The sequence below is a fragment of the Nomascus leucogenys genome, chromosome 6, assembly GCF_006542625.1.
Source record: "Nomascus leucogenys isolate Asia chromosome 6, Asia_NLE_v1, whole genome shotgun sequence".
Classification (NCBI taxonomy): Eukaryota; Metazoa; Chordata; class Mammalia; order Primates; family Hylobatidae; genus Nomascus; species Nomascus leucogenys.
The window spans coordinates 36009924-36030252 of NC_044386.1; the positions used below are offsets into that span (position 1 = coordinate 36009924).

The 20329-nt window shown below is 36.7% G+C and overlaps 1 protein-coding gene across 1 annotated transcript in view; it reads right to left on the bottom strand.

The window, feature by feature from the left end:
• FYB1 (FYN binding protein 1) overlaps positions 1-20329 on the bottom strand; it is a 165409-nt gene that overhangs the window by 24513 nt on the left and 120567 nt on the right. Inside the window, exons 4-10 of the mRNA XM_030814012.1 lie at positions 11399-11445; positions 9534-9553; positions 8955-8989; positions 7896-8016; positions 5146-5305; positions 4501-4642; positions 886-908 (exon numbers count right to left, since the gene is read on the bottom strand). Of these exons, the coding sequence (XP_030669872.1) occupies positions 886-908; positions 4501-4642; positions 5146-5305; positions 7896-8016; positions 8955-8989; positions 9534-9553; positions 11399-11445 (548 nt within the window). The remainder of the gene's footprint in view (positions 1-885; positions 909-4500; positions 4643-5145; positions 5306-7895; positions 8017-8954; positions 8990-9533; positions 9554-11398; positions 11446-20329) is intronic.

A 20329-nucleotide genomic window follows, 5' to 3' on the forward strand; every position in this document is an offset into this window, starting at 1 on the left:
GAAAAAACGCTCAACATCACTAATCATCTTACCCCAGTTAGAATGGCTGTTATCAAAAAGAAAAATAATAACAGACGCTGGCAAGGATGTGGAAAAAAAGAAACTCATACTGTCGGTGGGAATATATATTCGTACAGTCATTATGGAGATTTTTTAGAAAAACTGAAAATAGAACTATCATGCAATCCGGCAATCTCACTACTGGATATTATTCTGATGGAAAGGGAATCAGTATATCAAATGGATATCTGCACCCCCAAGGGTATTGCTGCAGCATTCACAGTAGCAAAGATATAGAATCAACCTAATTATCATTGGATGAATGCATAAAGAAAATTTGGTCTATACACAATGAAATACTATTTGGTCACACAAAAAAGAATGAAATCATGTCATTTGCAGCAACATGGATGAAACTGGAGGTCATATTAAGTGGAATAAGCCAGATATAGAAAGGCGAATACTGCATGGACTCACACATATGTGGGAGCTAAAATGTTTATTTCATGTAGGTAGAGAGTAGAGTGATTGTTACCAGAGGCTGAGAGGGATGTAAGAATGTGTTTGGGGGGACATGAAGAAAGATTGGTGAATGGGTACAAGCATACAGTTAGATAGAGGGAATAAGTTCTAATGCTTAATAGTAGAGTAGGGTGACTATAATTAACAATAATACATTGTACATTTCAATATAACCAGAAGTGAGAACTCGAAATGTTCTCAACACATAAAAATGTTAAATGCTCATGATGATGGATAGCCTAAATACACTGACTCGAACAATACACGTTCTATGCGTGTAACAAAATAACACATGTGCTCCGTAAATACATGCCAATATATGTATCAATTGTAAAATATCATTTTAAGAAGCGTGTGGCTTACCTCCACTTCCACTCTGACTGTGGCTAGAAAAAAAAACCAGAAATATTAAGTTAATCTATGAATTACTTAGCTATGAGGAAGAGAAGCATATATCCTGATCAGTTATTCAAAAGAGAAATAACATGCCAGTCGAAAGTTCTTAGAATGTTATATGTAAAGAGGAAAAAAATGTTCCTTATCATCATAGATGGGTAATGACAAGGCAACAAAACAAAACAAACAAAAACAACAAGAATTAAGTTAATTACAGCACTATATATGATATAGAAAATGATGATATTGTTTGCTTTTGACATTTTTCTATGAGGTTGTCTTCAGATGATACATTATGACATCATTCCATAGATGAACCATTAAAACAAGCCCCAAGGGTATTATTATTCCATGAGTCACATAGAGCAATTATCGTTGCATTAAATTAAATTATCTTTCAATATCTTTTGACTACAGCATTTTACTCCTAGTCTAATAGCAGTCACTTTTCTTTAAAGGGAGAACTTTAAAAAACTTGAAATCTCATTCAGGGGGCTTTTATCTGGTATGACTGCTGAATCTGTAAATCCAGATTGCCTGTGTTTCTTACTTACTTTCACATCATTCTATATTTTCTCTATTTTAGCATTTATGTTATAATTGCCTGTTTTCTTGCCTATATCTCCCACTAAAATGTGATTTCTGTGAGATCAAAGGAAATGTAGACCGTGAGAACGGAAAAAATCCCAGAAATCATCTCTTCAATTCCCTCATTATACAGAAAAGAAACCAGGCTCTGAGAAATTAAGTGACTTGACCACGCCCACTTTTACACCTAGCTGTACTCACTATACCCCCAGTTTTCTGCCAGCAACAGATATCAGTTTAATGTTAGCATCTTAGAGGACAATTATATAGTACTCATATCTGATTTCCTAACGTTAATAGTGGGTGAAAGAAATTGATCCGATGCAGATCTCCTGTTAAATTTGAAATAAAAACATAAAGTTGCTGTCAGGAACTTTGTAGGAAAACATGCTATAAATGTCTTCCTATATAAATAAGGAACTGCTTTTTGAGGAAGTTGCAGTACACTGTCTGCTTGCTTATGTACCATTTTGACATTTATTTTTCCTGACTCTTCTCTCTGAGCATGATGCATGAAGGAGGCAGTTGGAATTATGTGAAGAGCTGCATTCTGCTTGGCTGCCACTCTTGGCAGATACTTTTCATCTTGGATTTTTATACCAATTTCCAAAGAACAGGGTTGTTGGAATAAGGAGCAAAGCTCCTGTTTTATTTCATGTCTCGAGCAATTATTCAACTTCCTAAAATGGCCTGTTTAGAAGGTAAAATATTTGATGAAGTGAAGAAGAGGTAGAGAGAGCAGGGTGTGACAGGAGAGGAGAGGGAGAGAGAGAGAGATACATGGAAGGAAGAAGGTTTACTATGAAATGGTAGAGGGGTATTTGCATTTGCAATTCCCTTTTCTTCAATGTTTCGTATTCACTGTAGATACTGCTTTAGTGGAGAAGGAAAAGAGAAGGACAGCTGTCAGGAGCTGTGCTTTGAAGCCTCAAAACTGCTCCTGGAGTTCGAAGCACTCACAGCCATGGCTCTTCACTCTAGGGAATCAGGAAAGAGCCGGCAGAGTGCCTGGCCAGGAGTCATGAGCAGGAAGGAGAAGATGGTGCCTTCTCTTCTTCTTCTTGCCAGGGCAAGCTGCCGGCTACACTCAGCATCTTCCCTTTTTCTAAGAACAAAGCATGTTCTGTTATGAGATCTCTGCCCGCAGCAGCTGCAGTTTCAAAAATAAAACATGTATAGAAATGGCTTCTTCTTTAATTTTCTTAGTAAGGGTGCATAAGAGAGGGCTAGATGCTAGTAAATATTGTGGGGCTATACTTGTTTAAGATACTGAGCATTAAAACCCTACAACTCTTCCAACTTCCTGCTTTTACTAAACGTAAGATTCTTTTTTTGTTACATGTTTACTAAAGTAGAGCAGGTTTTTAGAGTCATGGTATATATGGATTCAATAAAATGGAAAAAGGTGATAATGCTAGTTTTGGGAAATATTCACCCAATATGGTTAACAAAGTTTCATTTTAAGAACATCATTGTTTTTTCTGGATTTGTTATTTTTTGCTTGAGTATGCACATCAGTGTAAATATGCGTAAATAATATAACTGGAATTCTTTCACCAAAAATTAAGGAAGTGTGTTTTTTGAAAAACAAAAGGCACACACAAAGTATACACATTGGTAATATATTTGACATAGTTATGAAAATTCTGGAAGTTATAGAAGATGATGATTTGGAACTTCATCTGGCCTCAAAACTGGCATTTACTGATTCACACTAGGTAGATGTTTGACTAAAGTCAGTTAATGATCTCCAAACTCTAGTGCATGCATTGTATGTTTTGGCATATGTTGCATAATTTATGTTTAGAACATGGTAAGAAGGCATAGCCGGCTATAATTCATTTTAGAAAGACAAAACTGCTAGAAAGCAGCATAACAAGCTTAACTGATACGATGATATAAAAGATCATAAGAGGAAAATTTAATTCTTCATGTGCTTTATAAGTGTATTACTAATTTGATGTTTAAAAATGGCTGACAATGAAGATTGTTTCCTTTGTAATTTGAGTTATGAAGAATGCAGACACAGTTTTACCCAGGTGAAGAGCTAGCACAGATTATGTTTTTTGGGACCACAATGGAGGTTTCCTAGTTTTACAAGGTAGTCATCAAAAAAATAAAAGTTCTGAACTGGACTAGAGATTTTCCTCCTTTCAACTTGAGGGGATTATGGCTTTAAACTGAAAAGGGAGGTATTGGAGGAAAGAAGGAATGAAAGGAGAAAGGGAATGGAAAAGTACAAAAGAGACAAAAAGAATGACAAAAAATCAGAGCTGGAACAAAGAGAAGAAGAGGAGAGATGGAGAGAGAAAGGAAGCAGAAGACTGAAAAATGAAAGAAGAGAAGGTGAGGTACAAGAGGGGGATGGCCAATCTCCTCTCATTGGTCCTCCAGAAAAGATGTTATATTCTGTTCCTCTATAGCAAGAAGGTGTTCCCATAATCTTGAAGTGAAGGTCATTTTAATCTAGTGGAATGGGCCGTGGAAAGTTGGACCCTTAATTGATACCTAGGGATCATAAAAAAACGGAGTTTTTACTTTTAAGGAGCAAACTGGGGTTGCCATAAAAATCATTTTTTGTCATGTTTTCAAAAAATAACAACAAATTTATTTAGAATCAGAGATTTATGAGAAAAAATGGGCTAAATTTTATATTTTATGCTTCATATTTTACCAAATCATATTTCTATTAGGCATATCCCTAAGATCAAGTCATAACGAACATTATAAAAGTGTTTTAGAATGACAACACATCTTACAAGATCTGGCAAATGGTCCACTATATTTCAAGTAGTATTTGATGGATATAATCAAAAGAAAGACTATGGAGTTTCAAATGACCTTTCACCCATGTTGGGGTTATTGTAAGTGATCATTTAGTTTAGTGATAGAGAGCAGTAGGAATTATGGAGGGTAAAATTCTAGGATCTTAATATACAAAATTTCTGACAAGCAGACAGTTTGATCTGTTCTACAATAAGTACTTGCACATACCTGCTAATATCATCCTGCTCTGCAACATCATCATATACTTCTTGGTCATCTTCAATAGGTCTTGAAGGGGCACCAAGAGAGTCTTTTTTCAGTTTCAAAGAATCATAGTCAATCTCTACGGCAGTTGTTTTAATATAGCCATCTACCAAAAAGGGAAAGATTTATGTTCAGGCAACTGTAGTTTAAATATTTTAAAGTTGTGAATAAAATACCAATTGCACATTTGCTCTTTAAACTTTCCCCTGATTTACTTTCTTGTAGTTCTGATTTGTAGACCTCCCAAGTAGACCCACATTTTACTGTACTTTGTCAAAGTCTAATCCTGTTGTAGTTTAATGTAATAAACCTTCTATTTTAAATATTCTAAAGTGATTCACATGAAGCATTTTTTCTTTCTAACATCAATGAAAAACCTAATGCTGTTTATTCCTCCTGGAATAATATAAAACTTTACGTTGTTTCCCACAATATAGATAACAGATGAGGTGAAGACGGAACTATACCTGCCATTTAACATTTTCCTCCCTTTGTCCACTCTGTAGATACTCCTAACTTGATGCCTATGACGAGTTCTGGAGGAATATGCACATTGAATATTGCCTCGCAAAGAAAATACTTTGAAGCCATGGAGAAATTTGCACTCACATGAACCCCTTGCTGTTCTGCCCAACCATTTTCCTTCTGGGTTGTCTGTGATGCGGATGATTTCAATTTGCTCTCCTTGCTTGAAGCTCAGTTCATTCTTTCCTCCTTTGACATCACAACAAGCTTTTGCAAGATGGATGACTTGAATAGGGCCTGTTAGCTGCAAAGAGAAAAAAATAATCACAAAAGATTTCCCTATAATTTAGAAAATCTTTAAGGAATGCAATTTTGAAAGATAGTAAGTCTACACCTTGCTAAGCTACCTATAACCAACATTTACAGGGTTTAACTAGAAATTGAGGGTGAATGTTTTTCTTATAGGAGGGGTTAGGGAAAAAATCACGGAGGCCAAGCAGGACCAGCTAAGACAGGTGAACATGTGCATGGGGTCAGGAGAGTGAGGCAGGGATCTGTTGACTCGGAATTCTGCAAGAGGCCTGCAAAGCAGCCCCCAGTAACTGAATAGCGCTTATGTACAACAATCCATGCTGTGTGCTATATGTCTTTATGCAATATGCCAGGATTCCGTTTGGAAGATGGAGTTTTTTCCCCTTTGCATTGTTTGTAAAATTGGAGCAGACGTTACCAGCTATAAACAAGACAAAATTTCAGAAATAAGTTTGTAAATCAAAAAATAGCAAGCAAATGTTACATGAGATTTTTCAAATTAGTATTCTGAACAGTATGGTGGCTTATTGATAGAAGGGTAATGATCTTGGTTAGACTATGAATCCTAAACTCTTAATTTTCTAATCCTAAATTGGTGTCTTTTCAACAGAATTTCTTGAATCTTTTGATATGCAAATATGCATGACGACTTTTGAAGAAGCTCTACCTTTAATTTATTGAATTTATGATGGCATTAATTATAAACATATATCATTATCATGTACCACTAAGAAAGAAAAGAATGTAAGTTAAATTATGATATGCCATGATGCTGATGAGGCTCAGTTCTCCTATTTATTTAATTTTTTTTACCTATTATCTATTATCATCTTGTGAAAGGAATATGGCTGGTGAAGTCCTAGTCTTGACAGACTTTTGAGTTCATATTTAATGGTATGATTTCCATATCCTATCTTTTCTTACTAAAAATATTATTTGAATGAATGAGATAATGTAAAGCTGATTTCTCCAAAAGAAACATGGAAAAACCTCACATAATTCCTTTAAATCTACAATCTTTTCATGGAAATTATACTACATAGATTTTGTTTGTTTGTTTGTTTTGAGATGGAGTCTCACTCTGTCGCCCAGGCTGGAGTGCCAAGGCCCGATCTCAGCTCACTTCAAGCTCCGCCTCCCGGGTTCACGCCATTCTCCTGCCTCAGCCTCCCGAGTAGCTGGGACTACAGGTGCCCGCCACCACGCCTGGCCAATTTTTTTGTATTTTTAGTAGATACTGAGTTTCACCATGTTAGCCAGTATGGTCTCAATCTCCTGACCTCGTGATCCACCCGCCTCGGCCTCCCAAAGTGCTGGGATTACAGGCGTGAGCCACCGTGCCTGGCCTATGACATAGATTTTCATAAATTAATTGAAATTAATTTTTCACTTGAAAAATATAAAGATTGGTAGTCATGCATTCTGTGTAAGTAAAATGTTCTAATATTAATACTGTAATCATAATTTTACTTACATATAGCAAGCTTTTTCAAAATCAGATGAGAATCTTATGATACAGTGCATGCTCTGCATTATTTTAGTTCCATAACAAACTTTCTGGAGTAGTATCATTTATCTTCACTTAAAAGATTAAGAATCAGCAGCTCAGAGAAGTTAAGTGAGAAGCCCAAGATCACATAACTTGTATGTGCAACTGGAATTTGAATCAGTTTTGTCTAACTGACTTGATGCTATACATTTTCCTTCCACCATGCATTGAACCTTTGCTTTAATACAATAAGTATACTGGAAAGTAATATATAAATCATTTTTTAAAAAATTTGAACCACATATTAAATGCTTCAGAGGAATAAATATTTAAAGACACCATACAGTGAATTCTTTTTGAAAGAATGATTTTGTAATTCAGATAATCACCCTAAATACGTCTGACATGCCAGACCCATGCCAGATGAGCCATGTCATCAAAGATGGTGTAGCCAGGAGAAAATAGCCCCTGGGTGTAGCGTTTACTGGTGGTAGTAATGGTAGAAGACACACAATTACCAGAGATCAGAGAATACAGAGGTCAGAATCCAGATAGATAAAGAGGGATGAGAAACAGCAGGTATCAGAAGTCAGCATGTACACAGACTTAAAATAAGGGCAATAATGTAACTCATGTCTAGATACTAGCAATTAGAGTAGCTCATGGAAATCTTATTCTGAGACAGGTCTGGTTCACCCTGGAGGCACTTGTGTCCAATGCCCCACTGTAATACATACCACAGGGATATGTATGTGTGTGATGCTAATTCATAGTATAAGTAGGCTAATATGAAACGCATTATGGGGAGAGCCAAGATCGGTTTGAAAAAGTAAATATTCATTCACTCAATAAACATAAAATTTCCTGGGTGCCCACTAATTATGAACCAACATATTTATTTAAATTTTATTATATTAGTTCAGGGATAAGATGGTGTATTGGACAAAAAACTACTGTTATGAAGATAATTACTCTTTAGAAAACAATGAGTAAGTAATTCTTCAACTATGTAAGGTTTCAAGAATGGTACCCCTTTTGTGTGAAAGGTATAAAAAGATGTTATTCTTTCACTCATTAGCAAACAAGCCCTTACTTTAAATTTCTTCTTTATTTCTTGCTCTTTCTTTTCTTTCTCTTTCTGTTCCTTTTTCTCCAGCTCTAACCTCTTCTTTTCCTCCTTTTCCCTTTTCTTCTCTCTTTCTTTGGATGCTTCTCTGTGAATAAAAATTGTTAGGTTGTTTTCACCTCTGCAGGTGTTGATGCGTCGGAACTCCCTACCTAGAAGTTTCTACTCACAACAGAAAAGGTGGTATCTGAAGTACGGATGAAGGTAAAAAGCCAAAGGTTGTCAAAATCCGGAATGTGTGAGATTATGTTTAAAACCAGTAGGAGGCATACAGCTGAGGATACCTTCCAAAGGCTCGGCTTTCCCTAACAACTTGTGCCAGCAAGTGGAAGCCGCCGTTTATAAAGGCCCCATTCTTGCTGTATGTTCGCATAAATAGAATCCATCTCTTTTTCTCTCTTTCATATGCACACGTGCCTGTGCATTCACAGGTACACATACAAACCTTGGCTCTGAATCTTGAGTCAGAATTGGTTGAATAAACACTGGGTAGAGAAAATTAAGGTATCTGAGATCAACATATGATAAAGTAAGATAATATATTCATTTCTACTTTCACCCACTTTCCAAGAAATTTCTTTTCCAAGAAACTTCTTTTTTTTAACATCTTTCCACTTTAGCAGCTGACACTTTGGCATCTGGGTGCCATGATAAATTATTTTTCATAGCACCCCTGTGGGTGGAGCTCTGTTCAGGTGAAGAAGGCGTAACATAAATTAACTCATCTGCCCAAGGATACACTAAGAGTAAGAAATCAGATTTCTATCTCTGATTCTCTGACTGTGGTTTATCTCATAGGCACATCTCTGGTCTCTCATACAATAGCTTCTTAACAGAGTCCTTCGTAGAATTCTTAGAGAACTAAATAATTTTGGGTCCTTTAAATTGAAATAAAACTTATTATATGCCAGTCATTTGAACAAATCAAGCTTCCCTCCTAGTGTTGTTATATACCCACTCTCCCTCATACAAAACATTATATTCATCTTTGAAGAAAACTGTCACGGTAAAAAACGTAATTCATACATGTCTTCATATGTTTCTCCTTCACTCTCTTGTTCCTGTAAAGAAAAACATTGATAATGATTAATTTTTATTATTTAAAAAGTTAACACACATATTACATTGCTTAGACTTAAAATAAAGGCAACAATGTAAATTTTTATAATTTGAAACACATATTAAATGGTCCAGAGGAATAAATACTTAAAGGAACCATAGTGTGAATTATTTTTGAAAGAATAATTCAAATACTAGGTAAAACAACTACTGTATGTAAGTCTGGCTTGTTTAAAATATTTTTTCTCCTTAGAAATAGACTGGGAAAGCAAAAACAAAAAGATTTCCTTTTCTGTCTTGCTATATAAATCAGACGTGTAATCAGACTTAAGTTTATGTTCAGCACTACAGCATTATAATGAGTCAGTGTGATGACTGGTGTGTAACGTCTTAAGCATTTTAGATGAAATAAGATTAGAAATGGAAAAATATCATTACTCGTAAGAATTTTCATTTGTTTGTTTTGTACCAATACGGAGTGAATCATAATACTTGGGAAATATTCTGATTATATCAATATAATATGAGAAGAGAAAAAAATCTGACCTCATCTAGATTTCCAGCACCTAAAAGATTAAAAAAAATAAAATTTAATACATTTGCAATAAGGAAGCACTTTAATGTAAGATTATTGGATATAATATAATAATATTCAAAATATTTCATAATCTAACAGAACTTATGCTTTATCAAAGATACAGAAATAGAAAATAAAATAGGTACTTTAGATCTTTACTATGGCTTTTATTTGATGCTGGTGACTTAATTATAAAATCATTTCACTGGCTTTCATAAAATAATGCAAAGGCCAAAAAATAATTAATACACTGTTTATTACCTTTATGAAAAGGGATGTCCATTTGGTTTTATGGGCTTGTATGAAAAAAGGCATAAAAAAATCACTGTTTCACACCTTTTTACTTATTAGTTCCCAAGGATTTGTTTTTATGTATCAAACAAATCAAGTTAATTGGATTAAAATATTTAATACCCAAGAGTTCAGTGTAATATCAAAACTAATTACTGAATATTAAGACATAATCCCATATTAAGAGCAATAATACAATAATATTAATAATAAAAACAGTGTGGTGTTTGTATAAGAACAGGCAAATAGACCAATGGAATACAGCAGAAAATTCAGTGACATACACAAATGTACATAAACACACCCATAGTATACACATACACACACATAGAGCTGATATAATATAAAGGTAGCACTATAAATTAATGAGAAAAGGGTGGATTGTTTAGAGGACAGTAAGGAGAAAACTGGCTCCATACATGAGGCAATTCTGGATTTCTACTAACTCCTCAAAGGGGACTGCAAAGAGATCAAAGACCTAAATATATTTATGTGATAAAGTCTACAGGAAAAAATTTTTATTTTCTAGGAAAAAGGACTTCTTAAATAGCATAAATTACAAGGCAAAATTAATACATTTGATTATATCAAAATTTATTTACATTCAAGGAAGGACGGACAGCATAGGCTAAGCTAATAGACAACTGACCGAATGGGAGAAGATATTTGCAATGTTTGAAGCTGACATGACATTAATGTCTGAAATATAAAGGAACTCCTACAAGTCAACTAGAAAAATATACCACTCCCAATACAAAAAATGGTCAAAAGGTAGAAACTGGCAGCTTACAGAAGAAGAAACCACAAAGGCTTATAAGCAAATAAAGTGCTCAAACTCAAGAGTAAGCAGAGATATAGAAATTAAAAGGAGATATAATTTGATTCACATAAGAAAAAAAAGGAAAGCTGAATAACAGGACCGACTGATGAGAGTGTAGATAGGTGCATCCCTTCTGGAGAGCATGCCTGTCATACTCGGTCAACCGAAGTATTCCATAGCTCTTAGCAACCATTCCACTTCGGGGTATACATCTTAAAGATAAGTCTCTGAGAGGTCCGCATGGGGATAAATACAAGAAGGTGCATTGCATTGTTGTTTGTGGTACCAGTGAGTTTGAGGCAAGTGAAATGTGGATGCACACCATGGATTACTGTGCAGTCATTAACAGCAACAGACTAAACACACACATAGGGATATGAATGGGCCCCAAAACCACATTATGCTGATTGTACAAAAAGACGAGATAAACCTATAACATACTCTTTCTGTGAACTAAATACATGCATACATGTCACAATATGTGAAGAATTTGTGCAAACACACATACACATTAAATATGTTAGAATATTTGTCTGTAGTAAGGAAGGAGGAGAAAGGAGATGAGTCATGAGGATAAGAGGGAATAAGCAAATAAAACAAGAGAGGGGCCTTGCACGGACCAGTGATGATAATGACCCATTAATAAGCCTATGAGAGCGAATAGCTCAAACTTCTGTACCTGAGTTTACAAATAAATAAATAAAATATGTTTTTGTCCTTTACCATCAGAGTGCATGACACCATCTTGATTGTCTTCATTGACAGGGCTTCTGAAAACAAGAAAGAAGAAACAGTGAACATGGAACAAGTAGATGCTCACCTTACAATGAAAAAGGGAGAAGGATTATTTCATGAATTATTCTTTTTTCTTGAACATTTGCTCTGATTTAAAGCTTCAGACACCACTAGCATAGGCTTTAGCTTTATATTTATGCTGCTCCTGTGGCAGAAAATGGAGAATTGGGAAACTTGATTATAGCACCATCTATTCATAGTAGACTTATACAATTAATCCATTGCTTCTGGAGGGTAATATGTTTTCCATTGAATTAGCAGTAAATCAACACTTCAGTTCTGGGATTATGAGGGCATTTAATTGGTTCTATGATACACACACAAAAGAGAATTAGTTCTAGGGCTGGGCACCATGGCTCACGCCTGTAATCCCAGCACTTTGGGAAGCTAAGGCAGATGGATCACTTGAAGTCAGGAGTTCCAGACCAGCCTGGGCAACAGGGCAAAACGCCGTCTCTCCTAAAAACATTAGGTTGGTGCAAAAGTAATTATGGTTTTTGACATAAAACGAATGATAAAAGCCACAATTACTTTTGCACTGACCTGATACAAAAAATTAGCCTGGCATGATAGTGCATGCCTGTAACCCCAGCTACTCAGGAGGCTGAAGTGGGAAAATTGCTTAAGCCTGGGAGGCGGAGGTTGCAGTGAGCTAAGATCGCACCACTGCACTCCAGCCTGTGCAACAGAGTAAGATTCTGTCTCAAAAAAAAAAAAAAAAAAAAAACAAAAACTTACATAGTTCCAATCCCTGACTCCTTCCTTTTCTCCAGATGGTTTTGTCTTGGCTTCACTTTTATCACCCTGAACTCCAAGGTGCTTCATTCCAATGGCTTCACTCCAACTGCCCTTAATAGCATTATCAATACTTGGACCTTACAAATCCCTATTTATGTATATGACCATTTATATTTTATATTCCTATTCTCAGTTAATTAACATAGCTGGAGAAAATTGCCGTCAATTTTGCTGACTCTGGACATTACAAACAATTGGTATTAAATCTCAGCTGTATCCCCCTCTTCTTTTCTACAATCTCATCACTCTTTTTTGTGTAGTCAGCCTTCTCTTGAGTTATCCTTCTTCATACCTATTAAAAATGTTTACCACTTTCTTCAATGTGCGATTCCTCTCCACTCCCCTATTATCAGATGAACTTGTTTCTTATTTCACTGATAAAACAGCAGTCATTAGGTGTGAGCTCTCTCAAGAAAATACATTTTCTTAACCCACAAACTCGTCTGCAGTTATACTCGTCCTTACCTTCTCTCTACTCTCTGCACCTGTGTTCTGAATTTCATCTGAATTCTCAGTAATTTTACTCCATTGATTACCCCCTTTCTTCCGTGTGTTGCTTTATTACTTATATTCTGCTTACTTCACTCTTTGCCCTTAAATCTCTCATTCTTTGTTTTCTCCCTCAGCCCAAGTTACTGTCATCCATAAGAAACAAACACTTCACTTTATCTCTGTGAATTCTTCACATTACCACAAGATATTCTTCCTTTATCCATCCAAGCTAAGAAAAAATTGTCTTTATTCACTGACTCTACTTCCTCTCCTCCCACGCATTTCTTTCCTGACTCTGCAATCTTTCCCCTATTGCCACTTCTTCCCTGAGACTGTTCTTTTTTTTTTTTTTTTTTTTTGAGACGGAGTCTTGCTCTGTCGCCCAGGCTGGAGTGCAGGGGCGCGATCTCGGCTCACTGCAGGCTCCGCCCCCCGGGGTTCACGCCATTCTCCTGCCTCAGCATCCCGCGTAGCTGGGACTACAGGCGCCCGCCACCTCGCCCGGCTAAATTTTTGTATTTTTAGTAGAGACGGGGTTTCACCGTGTTAGCCAGGATGGTCTCGATCTCCTGACCTCGTGATCTGCCCGCCTCGGCCTCCCAAAGTGCTGGGATTACAGGCGTGAGCCACCGCGCCCGGCCGAGACTATTCTTAAAAATACTAGCTACCAAATCCACTGGACGCTCTCAAACTGCATCTTACTTGATTGCTTTGTGGCCCTGGACAGTATTGGCCATTTTGCCCTCTTTGAGTCTCCTTTGTTTGTTTCCATGAGAAATAGCTCCTGGCTCACTTCTTGTCTCTCTCACAATTTTCTTTGTGGTTTATTTTCTTTTGACTTCTCTTAAATGATGATGTTCTGTTGTGTTCTGGTCTTGGTTCTCTTCTTTTTTCACTTTGCAGTTTTTCCTAAATGGTTTTATGTACCTCCATAGCTTTATATATGATCTTAATGTTGGCAAATTCCATGTTGAAATCTCTAGCCCAGGCTTCTCTTCTGAGATTCCGATTCAAATATATACATCTTGGGTGTCCTACAGCCAGTTCTATATTATCATCTCAGAAACTGAGGTTTCCTCCTTTCAGCCCAGCCTAAACCTGCTCTCCCTACTAGGTTTCTTTTCTTGGTGGATGGCACCACAATTCACATATCTATCAAGCAGCAACTCATCCTTTGTTTTTCACTCATCTTCAGTCCCATGTCAAATCAATCACCAAATTACACCAGTTCCCCGTACTAATTCACTTCCCTCTTCCATTTCTCCTCTCTCCCGCTAGACACAAAAATAGGATTATATTATCTCTGGAGTGGACTTTTGCAGTAGTCATCTGGTCAGTGTCCTGGTAATCAGAATTACTCCTTCTCTTCCCTATCCTGATAGTCCCTTCTCCAACTTTTGCCATCTTTCTAACACAAAAATATGATTATATCACTCTCATGTCCCATAGGCAAACTCCTTAAAGACTTAGGAAAGAATATTACTTGAACAAGAGAAGCTGGTTGCAAAATGTGTGTTTCACCACATTTGAAGAATGTGGGCTGGAAGTGCCTTTTTATCACTAAAACCATAAAATGGGCTCAGTGGATACATTTGTAACTCAGGAAGAACTGTCATGGATATCTGTCTCAGTCTCTACCTGAGATGGTAAATATAGGTAGGGACTAACTGTTAATCTAACAAACTCACTTAAAAAAATAGAAAATTAAAAATTTAACTTATATATGCTTAGCTTTCTATTTGGGTAAGTGTAAAGGCCCTGTTAATTAACTCATTAAATTTGTCATGACAAGACACTTGTTTTCTTTAGTGAGTCTTTTTCACCCTTGGAACATTCAGAATTAAATACAGACATGATGGAATAAGCCAAACTCATAGTAAAAACAATTTGTGGAATAAGTTTTATAACCATTGGGATAATGTATGTACAGTCAATTTTTAAAGTATTTGTAATATTTAAAAGATTTGTTACATTAGAAAATATTCAGTTAGACTTGTCACATCAATTTAAAATTTGTGGTGTAGACTTTCTAAATTTTAGTTGAAACGTTAAGGAGTCTGGGTATTGAGTGTCAATGGCTGCTCACATCAAAAAAGGAGAGTCAAGTGAACATTATTAGTTCCCGATAAAAGAATACACCAAAAAATAAAAGAACTAAATTTGATCAAGCCACCTCTACCTCCCACTGTCAATGTATAGGAAATACAGAGGAGAGAGGGACATATAGCTATATTATAGAGAGCAATCAGCAAAATCTACATGATGGGGAACTATAGTATCCACAAACAACTTGATATCCTCAATAAATAAATTGTAAAGAATTAAAAAAAGACATGGAGAGTGAACTTACATCTTAAAAGAGAATAACAGGCTGGGCGCGGTGGCTCACGCCTGTAATCCCAGCACTTTGGGAGTCTGAGGTGGGTGGATCATCTGAGGTCAGGAGTTCGAGACCAGCCTGGTCAACATGGTGAAACCCTGTCTCTACTAAAAATACAAAAATTAGCCGAGTGTGGTGGCAGGCGTCTGTAATCCCAGCTACCTGGGAGGCTGAGGCATGAGAATCTATTGAACCCTGGAGGTGGCGGTTGCAGTGAGCCAAGACTGTGCCACTGTACTCTAGACTGGATAACAGAGCGAAACTGTGTCTCCAAAAAAAAAAAAAAAAAGAACAACAAAATCCAAAACAAACATATATGCCAACATAGATGTGTATACTTTGGATTCTTATTCAAACAACTTAAAACACATACGTGTTGTAAGAGATAATTGGAAATTTGAACACTGATTTGATATTTTATATTAATGCACAGAATCTATTTTTTTAGGAATATCTACTGAAATATTTATAGATGAAATTATATGATGTTTTGTATTAGTTTCAAAATAATGTAAGAGGCAAGTGGGTGAGAGTATAGATAAGACAAGATTGGCCATGAGTTTATAGTTGTCGAAGTTGGTGAAGGGAACATGGAGGCTCATTATACTATTCTTCCTGGCTTTTATATGCTTAACATTTTTTACAATAAATATACTTCTTCAAAAGCATAGGAAAAATCTAATTGCAAATGCTATTGGATATTTAAGGGAACTGGATATGGTTCAATTTAATAGATTTATGAGAGTCATTTAAATTCTTGGGAGGATTTTGCTTAGTGGGGTGATTAAATGTGTTCATTCAGATATTTGGAATGTTTAAAAATGAAATTAAATATGTTAATATATACATGCAATATGAAACATCGCAAGAAGTTTCATTAACCACATTTATAAACAGAACTATTGATTTGAAAGAATTTAGTTTGAGCCATATGAGTTGTCCAATCATTAATCAAAGATCCCCTGAAAATAATTCTAATTTAAATACAAATTACTAGATGTATAAATAAAATAAGTCACGTAATATAAATTTAAGTACTTAAAGGAAAATAGGCCTTTGCATGACTAACTTTGATGAATTGAATATTAATTAAAAAGATGAAAATACCTAAGACATTAAAATACACTGACATTGTACAGAGTAAAATCCATAGCTCTTTTTATGGCATACAAGGTTTTTATGATCTGTCTTGCCCTGTAAAGCTTTATTTCTCATATTTCCTTTTCTTACATTATCTTCTCACATATTAACAGTAAACTCACATGCTGTCTGAACTCTCTCTGGTTTCTTGTTCCTTCATGTTCAGCCCACGCTTCCCTTCCTTGGAATAATCTCCCTTCTCAGCGTCCCCTGCTTGTGGGCCTCCCATTCTTTTTTTTTTTTTTTTTTTTTTTTGAGACAGAGTCTCACTCTGTTGCCCAGGCTGGAGTGCAGTGGTGCAAACGTGGCTCACTGCAACTTCTGCCTCCCGGGTTCAAGTGATTCTCCTGCCTCAGCCTCCTGGGTAGCTGGGATTCTACAGATGCCTGCCACCACGCCTGGCTAATTTTTGTATTTTTAGTAGAGACAGGGTTTCACCATGTTGGCTAGGCTGGTCTCGAACTCCTAACCTCAGGTGATTCACCTGCCTCAGCCTCCCAAAGTGCTAGGATTACAGGCATGAGCCACCACCCCTGGCCTCCATTCTTTAAGCCTCTCCTTAAACAGTCCTTCCTTTGTGAAGCTGTCCCTGATTTCCTTAAGCCTAATCATTGCATTGCTTCTCTGCATCATCCATCCATCCATCCATTATAGTGATTATTCTGTATTCCTTCGTAATTATAGGGTAATTGCTTCAGGTCTCTCTTTTCACTCAGGCCATAAACTCCTTAAGGAAAGGGACTGTCACTTTGCTAGTTAATTTATTATTATGATTATCCTTTTAGAGAGTTATTAGAATAATTCCTGTCATGATAGGCTTTTGATTTTTTTGATGAATTAACAATATTCCAGTAATAACAAGAGACTAACTTTTATTACTAAAGCAAATTATCATTGGTGAAAAGGATGTTAAATCAAAAAGACCACCAGATTTAAGCAATTTACTTCCTAAAACACCTGTATGAATAACGAATACTTCTAAAAGGAAGGGCATTTGCACAGCACATTCATACATGTGTGTCTGCACATTTATGCAAAGCATTTATTACTTGTAGACAATGTTTGCCTGCACACATTTGTTTTATTTATGGACCCAAAATTATAGCATATGAATCTTAGTGCCACTTTATATAGGCCTTAATTTGTAATATGTATATTATTAAAATATTCAATAAATATGAAATAGTGACTATAATAGCAATGATGGTGAAGAATAAAAGGAAAAGAGATGAGGAAAATAAATAGGTGCAGGTGCCATGAGTAAATCCAGATCAAACTGTCAGCAAATTCGCCAAGGGTTCCAAGCATTGAGAAAAGCCCCATAGAGAGAGCAAGAGAAAAACAATGGAACCAGTCACAGCCCAAGTCATAAGAAACTGAGCAGAGGGAGGGGGTGAAGAAGAAGAAAAGGAAGCTTACCAGTTATGATAATAGGTCTATTCAATAAGGCCTCTCACTATAGATCTTTGTTTTTATGCTATAGCATGTAGAATTAAATAGGAAAAGTAAAGTTAATGACTGTCATTTTTAGAAAGCTTATTAGTGCTTTATTCCCTGATGTATAAAGATGTAAAACTGTTGACCTCTATACTTCTCTTTTCTTTTTTATTTGGAGACAGGATCTCACTCTGTCCCCCAGGCTGGAGTGCAGTGGCGAGATCATGGCTCACTGCAGGCTGGACCTCTCAGGCTCAGGAATCCTCCCGCCTCAGCCTCCTAAGTAGCTGAGACGACAGGCACGTGCCACCACGCCCAGCTAAACTTTTGTACATATGTGTGTGTGTGTGTGTGTGTGTGTGTATTTAAATTTAAAATACAATATAACTTTGGCCTCAACTACGTTATTTTCAAAGTTATTCAGGATTTCTGATTCTCACCTGTCTCGAATCTTTTATGCTCTTAAGACATCCAGACTTGAATGATACGATTGCAAGTTACTTCTGGGAACAGCTTTTGGAGTAGGCAGAACAGGCTGCAGATGATAAGGTCCACCTTGTCTTCTTCTTCTTTTTTTTTTTTTTTTCTTTTTTTGAGACGGAGTCTTGCTCTGTCTCCCAGGCTCACTGCAAGCTCCGCCTCCCAGGTTCACGCCATTCTCCTGCCTCAGCCTCCTGAGTAGCTGGGACTGCAGGCGCCCGCCACCATGCCCGGCTAATTGTTTGTATTTTTAGTAGAGACGGGATTTCACTGTGTTAGTCAGGATGGTCTCGATCTCCTGACCTTGTGATCCGCCCTCCTCGGCCTCCCAAAGTGCTGGGATTACAGGCGTGAGCCACCGCGCCCGGCAAGTCCACCCTGTTTCTAAAATTCCTTCCTTGATCCCAATTAGAGATTCCACTCTACACCCTAGAGAGAATTGTAAACCTTAGGGAAACCATTGCTCCCCGCTGCGCTAATGCTCGGCTCCTGCAATTCTCCCCTCTCTCCATCCTTATCATTATATATATATTTATATATATATAATTTGTAGACGCAGGGTTTCACCACATTGCTCAACACATTGCTCAAGCTGGTCTTGAATTCCTGGATTCATGTGATTGGCTCACCTCGGCCTCCCAAAGTGCTGGGATTATAGGCATGAGCCACCATGCCCAGCTGGCCTTTATACTTTATTGGCTATTCATGCATTTAGCTTTTAATTATCAGCAGTTTTTTTTTTTTTAAAGAAGGAGGAAGAAATCTGCATGACACATTAAACTTTGCTCTATACCTGCCTTACTGGGAGTAAAATCTTGTGGCCTTTTCTCTGGAACATGTCTTCCTATATTTAACTCATGAAGAATTTGAAAACTGACTTGTTTAAGCCAACACTATCCAACTGGTGTGAGAGAAGACTATCTGGCAGCAGGCTACTGATATGGCAAGTCTCAAGTTTCAGAACATTTTAAGCATCTCTAATTAATAAAAAGGTTATAATGGCAAATTCTTACTTTTCCTCCAATTTTACAGACAAAAAATAAAACACACACATAAACAGAAACCAAAAAACCCTTTAAACTAACTACGAATGACTTCAGGGTAAGAACTGTTGAACCTTCCCTTTTCTAACCTTAGTCACTTCCCATTATTTATTATTTTTTATTACTTCACTTTTCCTGTCTCATTACTATTAATAACCATGTAATTTGTTTGATATGCCAAAACACTCAACCATTGATTCTTTTTTAATATGAAAAATTATGATGTTGAAATTATAATTTAAAAAGGTACCAAGAAATGTATTACACTAAAAAGTGTTGATATGAACATTAAAAATGATAAACATGCTCTTTTGACCCATTTCATTTTCTCTTCAAATGCCTGAGTAAAAATAGCAGAAAATGTAACAAACTGATTTCTGACCACTAGGTGGGGAAACAATACAATTTAAAATACAATATAACTTTGGCCTCAACTACTTTATTTTCAGTTCTTTAGGATTTCTGATTGTCACCTGTCTGGAATCTTTTACACTCTTAAGACATCCTGACCTGAATGATATGATGCAAGTTACTTCTGGGAGCATCTTTAGGAGTAGGCAGAACAGGCTGCAGATGATAAAGTCCACCCTGTCTTCTAAAATCCCTTCCTCGATCCCAATTAGAGATTCCACTCCACACCCTAGGGAGAACTGTAAACCTTAGGGAAGCCATTGCTCCCCGCTGCTCTAATGCTCGGCTCCTGCAATTCTCCCCTCTCTCCACCCTTATCATTTTTCCCTCTTGACTGGATCTTTCCATCAGCCTACAAACATGCGGTTATTTCCATCTTTAAAAAGGCTCTTGATCTCATTTCTCCCATCAGTTACTGTCCCATTTCTTTGGTTTCCCTTTCTTTGTAAAGGAGTTGTTTATATTTGCTCTGTCCAATTCTTCTCCTTTCATACTCTTTTAAAGCCATTTCAATCAGCCTTGTATCCCCACCACTCCTGACAACTTCCCCTGCACTGACCTCCACAGTCCTCACTTTTTGGCCTCCACTAGCACCTGACACAGTTTCTCACTGATTCCTCCTTGGATGCTTCCTTTCCTGGGCTTCCAAGACCCCTGCATTATTGATTGTTCCTTTTA